The sequence below is a fragment of the Bufo bufo genome, chromosome 5 (assembly GCF_905171765.1).
Source record: "Bufo bufo chromosome 5, aBufBuf1.1, whole genome shotgun sequence".
In the NCBI taxonomy this organism is placed as follows: Eukaryota; Metazoa; Chordata; class Amphibia; order Anura; family Bufonidae; genus Bufo; species Bufo bufo.
In genome coordinates, this window is record NC_053393.1 from 455,185,995 (window position 1) to 455,198,215 (window position 12,221).

The 12,221-nt window shown below is 41.3% G+C and overlaps 1 protein-coding gene across 4 annotated transcripts in view; it reads left to right on the forward strand.

The window, feature by feature from the left end:
• HDAC9 (histone deacetylase 9) overlaps positions 1-12,221 on the forward strand; it is a 557,952-nt gene that overhangs the window by 499,003 nt on the left and 46,728 nt on the right. For 3 of the 4 annotated variants that reach the window (XM_040433683.1, XM_040433684.1, XM_040433686.1), the window contains 2 exons: positions 6,435-6,566; positions 11,577-11,692. In XM_040433683.1, coding sequence (XP_040289617.1) covers positions 6,435-6,566; positions 11,577-11,692 — 248 coding nt within the window. The remainder of the gene's footprint in view (positions 1-6,434; positions 6,567-11,576; positions 11,693-12,221) is intronic. The other variant, XM_040433685.1, reaches the window with a different exon arrangement.

Sequence of the window (12,221 nt, forward strand, 5' to 3'; positions counted from 1 at the left end):
TAATGCACAGATTTCCTTTGAGAAAAGGGGACACTTGTTTACTCGTAAACATACCAACTTACAACCATATATATGTTATGCAGGTTATTTGTCTGATATTATCGGTAAAATATTGTTCTCAGAATTAATTTCTATCCATTTTTTTCTATGCATAATACAGAGAAATTCTCTTTAACTGAAAAATGTAAAGAGTATTTCTGGATGATAAGGTTTACCAAATCAAAATGACAAATAACCAGCAAAGACCATTAGCTCCTCTTTATTAGCTTGCATTGAGGTCAATCCTTCTACCACCTACTGTATACTAGTCTTGCAATTCAGTCAATGGTCTTCAGGACAGTATAACAAACCAGAACTCTATGCCCAGAGCTAATTTTGTTCTTATACAGGCCAACCTCATGAAGGCAACTACCAAAAACTGGGAAACATGGTCAAGAGGGGTTATTCACTCGAAGAAGCCAATGTCCGTAGTATATAAAATAATTGAAAATCCAGAACACGAAGTTCTATCCTGAATTATCAGTGGTCTTTTTAAAGAGGCAATCTTTTGGAGTGTTTTTGAAAAATAAAGTAAAAATAGAAAAATCAAATTTTATGGTAAAGTTTTATAAAATATACCATATAAATTTGTAACTTTGATTATTAAATTTAGCCCCCCTTTTGTCAACAAAAATAACAATGAGTAGGAATGTCAAACCTAAAAAAGAGACTCTCTACAGAGTTCTGTAGAGTTCTTTTTAACTCTACAGAGAAAGGTAGCCAACCAGTAGTACAGAATTGGATTGTACATGTCTAGGGGAACCAAGTCAGGGAAGAAACTTTACCTATGTCAGTGGTCAGGTCCTCAAGTGAGATAAAATATGATGAGTTTGTGAATTGAGACAGAAACTGCCTTTGTTTGCAGTTAACCTTTCTAGAAACTAATGGAGGAAATGTATCATTTCCTTTGCACAAGAAAACTGGTACCAAAAAGTTGTGACACACGTAGTAGTTGTGGCACACACTGTAGTTACACAACATTTTGCTACTTTTTGGTGGTTGTAGGCATTCCTCGCCACTTTTCAAAACAGCAAGTGGTGTGGGGCCGAAGTAGGCGGCCCATCATATCTATCATAATCTACATCAGATGCCTGCGATAAGTTATAGCTTAAATCTAGACTAGCACCCTTTTCCACACAGACCTGCACAGTTGCTCCATAAAAATGAAAGGGGTTGTCTCACTTCAGCAAATGGCATTTATCATGTAGAGAAAGTTACTAAAAGGCATTAACTAATGTATTGTGATTGTCCATATTGTCTTCTTTGCTGCCTTGATTAATTTTTTCATCGCATTATACACTTCTCGTTTCCATGGTTACGACTAGAAATGAGCGAATCGAATCAGATGAAGTGAAATTCTATCCGAATTTCAGGAAAAATTTGATTTGCAACAAATGCAAATTTCCTTGCACTTCGTGGTAACGAATCGCAATTTTTCCTAAAATGGCAGCTACCATGGTGTCTACATGTGTGAGGACATGGGGCAAGGAACTCTGGGAAGACTGGCTGACCCATAATGCCATGCATGCAGCCAATCAGCAGCCAGCACTGTAATGTCACAGCCCTATATATACGGCGGCCATCTTAGAGTCAGACATTTTCAAGCATTCTGAGTGCAGGGACAGACGTGAGAAGGCACTAGGGACAGCAATTGGAAAAACCAAGCATCAAGCATCTTAGTGCAGGGAGAGATGTCAGAAAGCGCTAGGAACAGTGCCATAAAAGCAATTTACAAGTGCAAAGAAAAGATAGGGAGGAATCATTTCACAGCATCTTAGTGCAGGGAGAGACTTCAGAAGGCTATAGGGACACTGCTAGAAAAGCGATTTACAAATGTAGGGAAAGATTATTTGGGGATCCAAATAGCCATTATACAGCTCTGTCATTCCAGCAATTTGTTCTTGGGGTGCAAGTGCTACGTTAAAAAGCCTTTAGTGGATTATATCTTTTCAAACAAGAAACATATATACGCAATTAACTTCTGCAGTTATATGTGTTGAAAGCGTACAGAAAGAAAAAAATATACACACTTCACTGGTGCACTTATTTGTGGCAAAAGCTTTTAGTGGCCTATTTCATTATAGAAAGTAAAATATATACGCACTTCACTGGTGCAATTATTTGTGACAAAAGGGTTTAGTGGCCTATTTCAGTACAGAAAGAAAAATATACACTCACCTAAAGAATTATTAGGAACACCATACTAATACGGTGTTGGACCCCTTTTGCCTTCAGAACTGCCTTAATTCTACGTGGCATTGATTCAACAAGGTGCTGATAGCATTCTTTAGAAATGTTGGCCCATATTGATAGGATAGCATCTTGCAGTTGATGGAGATTTGAGGGATGCACATCCAGGGCACGAAGCTCCCGTTCCACCACATCCCAAAGATGCTCTATTGGGTTGAGATCTGGTGACTGTGGGGGCCATTTTAATACAGTGAACTCATTGTCATGTTCAAGAAACAAATTTGAAATGATTCGAGCTTTGTGACATGGTGCATTATCCTGCTGGAAGTAGCCATCAGAGGATGGGTACATGGTGGTCATGAAGGGATGGACATGGTCATAAACAATTCTCAGGTAGCCCGTGGCATTTAAACGATGCCCAATTGGCACTAAGGGGCCTAAAGTGTGCCCAGAAAACATCCCCCACACCATTACACCACCACCACCAGCCTGCACAGTGGTAACAAGGCATGATGGATACATGTTCTCATTCTGTTTACGCCAAATTCGGACTCTACCATTTGAATGTCTCAACAGAAATCGAGACTCATCAGACCAGGCAACATTTTTCCAGTCTTCAACAGTCCAATTTTGGTGAGCTCGTGCAAATTGCAGCCTCTTTTTCCTATTTGTAGTGGAGATGACTGGTACCCGGTGGGGTCTTCTGCTGTTGTAGCCCATCCGCCTCAAGGTTGTGCGTGTTGTGGCTTCACAAATGCTTTGCTGCATACCTCGGTTGTAACGAGTGGTTATTTCAGTCAACGTTGCTCTTCTATCAGCTTGAATCAGTCGGCCCATTCTCCTCTGACCTCTAGCATCCACAAGGCATTTTCGCCCACAGGACTGCCGCATACTGGATGTTTTTCCCTTTTCACACCATTCTTTGTAAACCCTAGAAATGGTTGTGCGTGAAAATCCCAGTAACTGAGCAGATTGTGAAATACTCAGACCGGCCCGTCTGGCACCAACAACCATGCCACGCTCAAAATTGCTTAAATCACCTTTCTTTCCCATTCTGACATTCAGTTTGGAGTTCAGGAGATTGTCTTGACCAGGACCACCCCCCTAAATGCATTGAAGCAACTGCCATGTGATTGGTTGACTAGATATTTGTATTAATGAGAAATAGAACAGGTGTTCCTAATAATTCTTTAGGTGAGTGTATACGCACTTCAGTGGTGCATTTATTTCTGCTGAAATCGTTTACTGGCCTATTTCAGTACAAAAAAAACTATTCTTAGTTCACGTCGGCAGTTATATGTGTTGAAAGCGTACAGAAATAAAAATAATATACACACTTCACTGGTGCAGTTATTTGTGGCAAAAGCGTTTAGTGGCCTATTTCAGTACAGAAAGGAAAATATATACGCACTTCACTGGTGCATTTATTTCTGCTGAAAGCATTTACTGGCCTATTTCGTTGCAAACATAAAAATATATTCTCAGTTCATGTCGGAGGTTTATGTGTTGAAAGCATGGGTGGGAGTCAGCAGGGTGGCAGCAGTGGGAGGTCGGGAGCCAAACGTGCCCGGGGTAGAGCACCTGCTTCGCCGCAGTTTACCTACCCGGGAAGTGGTGGTGCAGAGATTCACGGAAGTAGCGACAGTAGCAGTCAGTCAGTGCGGCTGTTAGATGTGTTATTTTGTATTTCAGTGCAAAAAGCAAAATACATTCTCAGTTCACGTCGGCGGTGGTTATATGTGTTGAAAGCGTTTAGTGGCCTATTTTAGTACAAAAAGAAAAATACATTCTCAGTTCACGTCGGTGGCGGTTATATGTCTTGAAAGCGTTTTGTGGCCTATTTCAGTACAAAAAGAAAAATACATTCTCAGTTCACGTCGGCGGCGTTGATATGTGTTGAAAGTAGAGTTGAGCGAACACCTAGATGTTCGGGGAGTTCGGCCGAACTTTATAAAAAAGTTCGGGTTCGGGACCCGAACTTGATTCGAACTTGGACCCGAACCCGAACCCCATTAAAGTCAATGGGGACCCGAACTTCACTTTTTTATTTTCCGTTAAAACATGGTTATAACGGAAAATAATAGTATTAGCTTTTTCAGATCTGAGTTTTCACGATCTTACAGCCCCCTGTAAGAGATCAGGTGCTGCCAGGCAGCAGGGGGCCGTTATGTCCACAGTTCTCAGTATATTCTAACTTGAAGCGCCCCCATCACTATGGGAACGCCTCTGTGTTAGAATATACTGTCGGATCTGAGTTTTCACGATCTAACTCAAATCCGATTGTATATTCTAACATAGAGGCGTTCCCATGGTGATGGGGACGCTTAAAGTTAAAATATACCATGGGATTGGAGAAATCTCTGATCCGATGGTATATTAATATTACCCGAACACCGAACCCAAACTTTTACTGAAATGTTCGGGTTCGGGTGCCGAACACCGCAAAGTTCGGTACGAACCCGAACTTTACAGTTCGGGTTTGCTAAACCTTAGTTGAAAGCGTTTAGTGGCCTATTTCAGTGCAAACATAAAAATACATTCTCAGTTCACGTCATCGGCGGTTATATGTGTTGAAAGCGTTCAGTGGCCTATTTCAGTACAAAAGAAAAATACATTCTCAGTTCACGTCGGCGGCGGTTATGTGTCTTGAAAGCGTTTAGTGGCCTATTTCAGTAAAAAAAGACAAATACATTCTCAGTTCACGTCGGCGGCGGTTATATGCGGTAAAATCTTTATTGAAGTATTTCGGTCGAAAAACTAAATTTATTCAGCGGTCAGCGCTGCGGTTATATGCGGTCAAATCTCCATGATTTCTCAATGATAAATCTGCAGTGTGGGGACCCCATGTGACTTCTACACACTTTCAAAATAATCCTTCAGCGGGGCGAATAGATTTGGGACGTATTTCGGTCGAAAAACAAATTTTATGCTGCTGCCACCTCCACACTCTGTCATTGTGCCACTCGGTGGCCTCCTTATACTGCTGCAAACTACAGAATCTGTCATTGTGCCACTCAGTGGCCTCCTACTGATGCTGCTGCAGCCACCACCTCCTGACTCTGTCATTGTGCCACTCGGTGGCCTCCTCCTCCACATTCTGTCATTATGCCTCTCGGTAGCCTTCTCCTGATGCTGCTACTGCTGCCGCCGCCACCTCCAGGCTCTTCCATTGTGCCACTCGGTGGCTTCCTCATACTGCTGCCACCTCCACACTGGGTCATTGTGCCACTCGGTGGCCTCCTCATACTGCTGCCACCTCCACACTCTGTCATTGTGCCACTCAGTGGCCTCCTAATGATGCTGCCACCACCTCCAGACTCTGTCATTGTGCCACTCGTTGGCTTTCTCCTGATGCTGCTACTGCTGCTGCTGCTGCTGCCACCTCTAGACTGTCATTGTGCCACTCGGTGGCTTCCTCATACTGCTGCCACCTCCACACTCTGTCATTGTGCCACTCAGTGGCCTCCTACTGATGTTGCTGCCACCACCTCCTGACTCTGTCATTGTGCCACTCGGTGGCCTCCTCATACTGCCGCCACCTCCACATTCTGTCATTACAAGCATAATGTGAAGAAAAATGTATCTAGCCTGCAAAGGAGGCAATATGGACAATTACAATACATTAGTAAGTGGCTTATATTAACTTTATCTACATGATAAATGTAAGTTGCTAAAGTGAGACAACCCCTGCAAATGGCATGCACCTCTTAATATTTGTGTCACATCTGATGCAAACGGAGGGAAAGATTAAAAGTGACATATAAAATGACAGATCTGATAAATCTCCCTGTATGCATTTATCCTGTTTGTTATGTGATAGCTAAAACATCTTAGTAGTTTAATTATTTCATTATCATATATTTTTCTTCATTGTCATCCTCTGTTCTATTCAACTTAATTCAGTATATTTTATGGTAACTTTAACCATTTGTATTTTGATACACTTTGGTATTGATATTTGCATAGCCATGTTCAATAGTTACACCCGTCTTTATATTGCTGGAACTTGTTCTCTTATTCTGCTTTTAGTCAACTTTTTGGCAAATTCAAGGATAAATCAAAGTTTAGGGTAACTGAAAATGCTGTATAATTAATTGCACAATTAACAGATGGCACATTTCCTATCAGTACAGTCAGAAGTCTGCCTTATGTAACAGAATTTGGTAATTCGATTTGAATATTTTTTTTAATTATATTAATTTCAGCTTCAGAACCCAACCTGAAGGTTCGGTCTCGGTTAAAACAAAAAGTAGCAGAGAGAAGAAGTAGTCCTTTGTTGAGAAGAAAAGATGGAAATGTCACAGGTTCATATAAGAAGAGAATATTTGAGGTGGCAGGTACAGTCAGCTTATTGTATGTATGATCTAATGTATACAAAAATTATTGAATACAAATAATTTTATTATTCCCAACATCCATCATGTTGCGTCATATTTGGTTTTTATAGTACCTCCATAATAATAAATTTAACAAAAATACTTCCTATATTTTCAAAATCATGGTCTGACAGCCACAGGCTGCCAGAGCACAGCGGGAGAATTAGTTTCCCAACAGCTGGAGTATCACAGGTTGGAGACCAATGCTCTAAGTCTATATCACTGTACAAATAATATTGGTCCTGAAACTGCTTTATAGGGTTAGTTTCTAAAATTTCCCATATTGCCGTATATTTATGTAAGAATTTATATTGTATTGATATGTCCATATCCAAGGTATTAAAAAAAAAACACTTAACGGCAAGGCAACATCTTATAAAAGAGAAGATTATAAGCAGATTTACTAATATCAGTCACACATGTCTATGTGAGTGTTTCTGAAGAGTTTCAGAGCTGGAGATACGTGAGATAAAGCATTAAAGGTCATCTGTCACCACATATGTCCAAATAAAACTGGCTGACGTTTGAGATATGCGCTGGTTAGCTGAATGCCACGGTCTTGGTCTCATCTTCCTTGGTGCCTGCATTTCAAAGAAAACTGATGTTTCATAACATGCTAATGAGCCCCTAGGAGCAACAATAGTGATGCCATTGCACCTCGTTGCTCCCAGAGGCTCCACTCACAGCCCTTCATGCTGCACCCCCACCGCTGAGTCTAACCAGCCACGCAGTTGAAACACATCCATTCTTGGTGCTGAAGTTTTACAGGAGCACATTTGGCACATGCGCAGTAAAGGAATGGAGACCACTGAGCAGATAAGCAGTGTCCCTCCCTTTACTGCACCTCCCAAGAGACTTCAGGACCAGGCGTGAATATGTTTTCACTGCCTAGCCTGTCAGTCTTAGGGCGGGTTCGCATTAGCGTTCCTAATTCCGTTATAGTGTTCGGTTATGACAGAATGCAAAATGAAACCCTTTAGGCCCCTTTCACATGAGCGAGTTTTCCGCGCGGGTGCAATGCGTGACGTGAACGCATTGCACCCGCACTGAATCCTGACCCATTCATTTCTATGGGGCTGTTCACATGAGCGGTGATTTTCACGCATCACTTGTGCGTTGCGTGAAAATCGCAGCATGTTCTATATTCTGTGTTTTTCACGAAACGCAGGGCCCATAGAATTGAATGGGGCTGCGTGAAAATCGCAAGCATCCGCAAGCAAGTGCGGATGCGGTGCGATTTTCACGCACGGTTGCTAGGAGACGATCGGGATGGGGACCCGATCATTATTATTTTAACTTATAACATGGTTATAAGGGAAAATAATAGCATTCTTAATACAGAATGCATAATACAATAGGGCTGGAGGAGTTAAAAAAAAAATAATATATATATAACTCACCTTAATCCACTGTATCGCGCAGCCCGGCTTCTCTTCTGTCTTCTTCTTTGCTGTGCACAGGAAAAGGACCTTTGATGACGTCACTACGCTCATCGCATGGTCCGTCACATGATCCATCACCATGGTAAAAGATCATGTGATGGACCATGTGATGAGTGCAGTGACGTCATCAAAGGTCCTATTCCTCAAAGAAGAAGACAGAAGAGATGCCAGCTGCGCAAACAAGTGGATTAAGGTGAGTTAAATATATATAATTTTTTTTAACCCCTCCAGCCCTATTGTACAATGCATTCTGTATTCAGAATGCTATTATTTTCCCTTATAACCATGTTATAAGAGAAAATAATACAATCTACACAACCTTGAACCCAAACCTGAACTTCTGTGAAGAAGTTCGGGTCTGGGTACCACATTCAGTTTTTTATCACGCGCGTGCAAAACACATTGCACCCGCGCGATAAAAACTGAATAACGGAACGCAATCGCAGTTTTCTTCCCTACTAGCGCGGGTTTGCCGCAATGCATCCGGACCTTATCCGGACACGCTCGTCTGCAACGGGCCTTAGGAGGCATTCCATTTTGTTCCATCCTAATACATTTCTATGGGCACAAAAACAGTTCATTTTTTTCTATTATACATGACGGGAAAAAAGTCCTGTCGACAGCACTTTTTTTTACCGTCATGCGTAACGGAATGCCTGTTAAAGGGTTCCATTTTGCATTCCATCCTAAATTTCTGTTATGTTCCATTATAACTCTGTTATAAAGGAACACTAGAACGGAACTAGGAACGGTAATGCAAACCCGCCCTTAGCGGTGGGAGCACAGCATGAAGGGCAGTAAGAGGAGCCAATGGGAGCAACAAGGTGCAATAGCCTTGCCCTTGTTGCTCCTAAGGGCTCATTTGCATATTATAAAACAGCAGCTTTCTTGGCAATACGGGCGTTCAGCTGACCAGTGGACATCTCAAAGTTCAGCCAGTTTTATTTGGACATACATGGACTTCCTATCAGTAATCTTATGAAAGGACACTACACTTATATACAGTATATTCTTTGTGTGCTCCAAATTTAAAGAAGACACACTTTAGGCTTAGTGAAGCAAGCAGTGTTAATGTCCTTTAGTCCATGCATTTTTTCACATCGAGGCAGGATGGACATTTTATTTATGTGTTGACATAGAAAGGGGCAGCACAGTGGCAGCCTCCACACTAGATTGATAGCATGTTATTATGACCTTTGGAAATCTACTTTGTTTATCTTTGGTGACACAAGAACAAATCAAATGTCCTTAGTCCTATAGCAAAAACAAGACTCTGTTCAAATATTGCTCCAAGTTTTTTTTTTTTATTGGAACACCCATTATCTTTTTACAGTCTGAAAATTTGACCTTTTGCTTTATTGTGGTCGCAGGATCCAGTAAAAAAGTTAAGTTCCCTCAACTGTCGTTCATTTATTCACAGTAAAACAATGATACAATACAAAATTCCTTGTACAACCCTCAAACCTCCAGTGACCTCTTATGTATTTGGTGTAACTATTTTTAATTTGCGGAAAATCTTTTTTTTTTTTTTTTTTGGGGGGGTGTTGGGATTAAAAGCAATTAAACAAAATATGAAAGGCTCCCACTCTCCACATCTAGGTACACTAATGTCCTCTATCTATCAAGACCTACAACTATACAAAATCAACATGACACAAAAATCCCAGTAGTAAGGAAAAGTAAGTCAAGCATGAAACTACTGGTTCCCATGTTTTTTTCCTGCCACCGTCTGGTCACCATATGTTATAAGTAGTTCTATGCACCAGACTGACCACAAGCTGGGTGCTGCAGATATTCCAGATGGCCAGCAGCATTCATCTTTGATATTAATAGTTTATGTACATCAGTTCATATATAGAGATAATTTATTAAATTTTTTCATCCTGTCTGTTATTTCATGGAGTTTTATTTATTCAGTAGGTATTTAAAGTTGTGTTTTAAGTACGTTTTCGTCATGAGCTAGTTGCTGTTTTAGTAGCTGGACCTTTCCTAATGTTCTTCTTGTGGTCAAGACAGTACCTTAAAGGGAACCTGTCACATTGAACATGGTGTCTGAACAGGAGCCCAAGGAGACGGTCCTATCAGTGATTGACAGCTTTCCCTATATGACTGTGTATACAGAGAGAGCTGTCAATCACTGATAGGACCGCCTCCTGGACTTCACAGCCCAGAATGAGCAGGAATTTACAGGAATACATTCTGCGTTTTGCTGAATCTTTTCCCATAAATCTATATATCAATCTGCTCAGCTCCTCCTGCTCTACAACATGCTGCCTGCAGCTTACATTACATTTCATGGTGACAGGTTCTCTTAAATAATTACGCAACATTGGTGCTTCACTTAGAACTAGGTTACTGTGGCATGACCATTTATTGAATGTGTTCTGTTATGAAAGATGTGGTATGGAAATGCAAAAGCCATAACTTGAAACTTATTGGCCCTAATGTAAAATGTGTAACAGGGCCCCATCTGCCATGTGGTCCTCTGAACCTAGTAGTCACTACTATTATTGCTATGTCTGCACCTTCTGTACCAAAAACACTGGGAAGGACTTTGTTCAATGCAATTGTAGCGCCATTTGGTAAGGCTGCTTCCACATATGCAGCAGAGCAATCTGGCAAGGTTGTTTCGGCACAGCCAGATAGTGCTACGCCGGACTCTTCAAACTATTATGGGATCCAGTAGGAATCCAGCCGCTCCTCTGCATTTATGATAAGATTTGGCAGGACAAATATCGCTGCATGGCCGATACCAGGTACAAATGCCGGGGAGCACATATGTGAAAGGAGCTTTACCTACACCAGGCTTATAGAGGTGGTATCCTTATTATGTCATAGAGCCTCTACTGAAGAAAAATCTGATAAAAACCACAGCTTGAGATGAGAAAAAGAATATCTGGCTGCCTTTCCTTCTTTTCTGTTTACAATGCAGCCATGTCAGCTGAACAGCGAAGTCTTGGCAGATGGTTTGGTTGCAAGAGATACACTCCTTAACAGTTACAGCCTCGTACACTTTGTTGTATTATGTATATGTGTTATACGGATCTGAAGATGGCACTTATGATATGCTAAGGACCCATACTAAATATCTGTGAGCTGCTGATATTATACAAAGGCATATGGAGGCTTATTCTTATGGACTCATATGCAAGCACACTACTCTGAGATCCTTGGAAAAAGGGTGCTCAGCATATGTCCTCATCACTTTTATATTAGTTGCAGACACCCTATGTCAGGGGCAAACAATCACCAGGGCTGCCTGTACCAGATTGGGTGTAGCAATGCAACCTACCAAAAGCCACCCACAATACATTTTTGCTATGGGGACCTCATATAGTCTTCTAGCTTGCGGCCTATACTGTGCCAGTAGCACACTAGCAAACCATAAAAGACAAGGTGGACAGTCCACATTACTAAATTGACAATACCAGACATAGACAAATACATACTGTCTGTACCCCATAATCAATGTTATGATGCATATTTCTCAATTCTATGTATTTATTAGTTCATTTTGTTTGTACTTTAGAGTCTTCAGTCAGTAGCAGCTCTCCAGTATCAGGACCCAGTTCTCCAAGTAATGGTCCAGTTAGCATGGGTGTGGAAAACGAAAGCTCTGTCTTGCCAACTAACCCTCATCCTGAGGTAGGAGTTATAATTTGTACATAAATCTATGGATTTCCCTGATGAGTAGATACGACAGAAACCTAGTACCATAATCTGTATCACATCTATACTTATATATAATTTTTTGCCCTATGATTTACTTTTTGGTGGAAATGTTTAAAGCTTAGGCTGCACTTTATTCGAGGCCTCCTTCCACTAAGGGAGCGGACTCTTGAATAGAAACCAAATTATAGTCAGTAGGTCCTTGGTTCAGTTATGTGTCAAATGCTCTTTCATTATTTGTATTGCTCTCCTCCTAAAACAGAACAGTGGAAACTAATAGCGCTGCTGTGAATCCAGCCTTAGGCTAGGTCTACACGACAACATTTGTCGCACGACAATAAGTCGCGCGACAGATAGGGCACAGCTACACTGCAACATTTGTCGCGCAACATTTTGTTGCACCAATGTCGCGCGACAATTTTTATAATGGCAGTCTATGGTGTCACACTGCAACATGCGACATGCTGCAACTGCGACGTGACAGTCGCAGAAAAATCCATCTCGA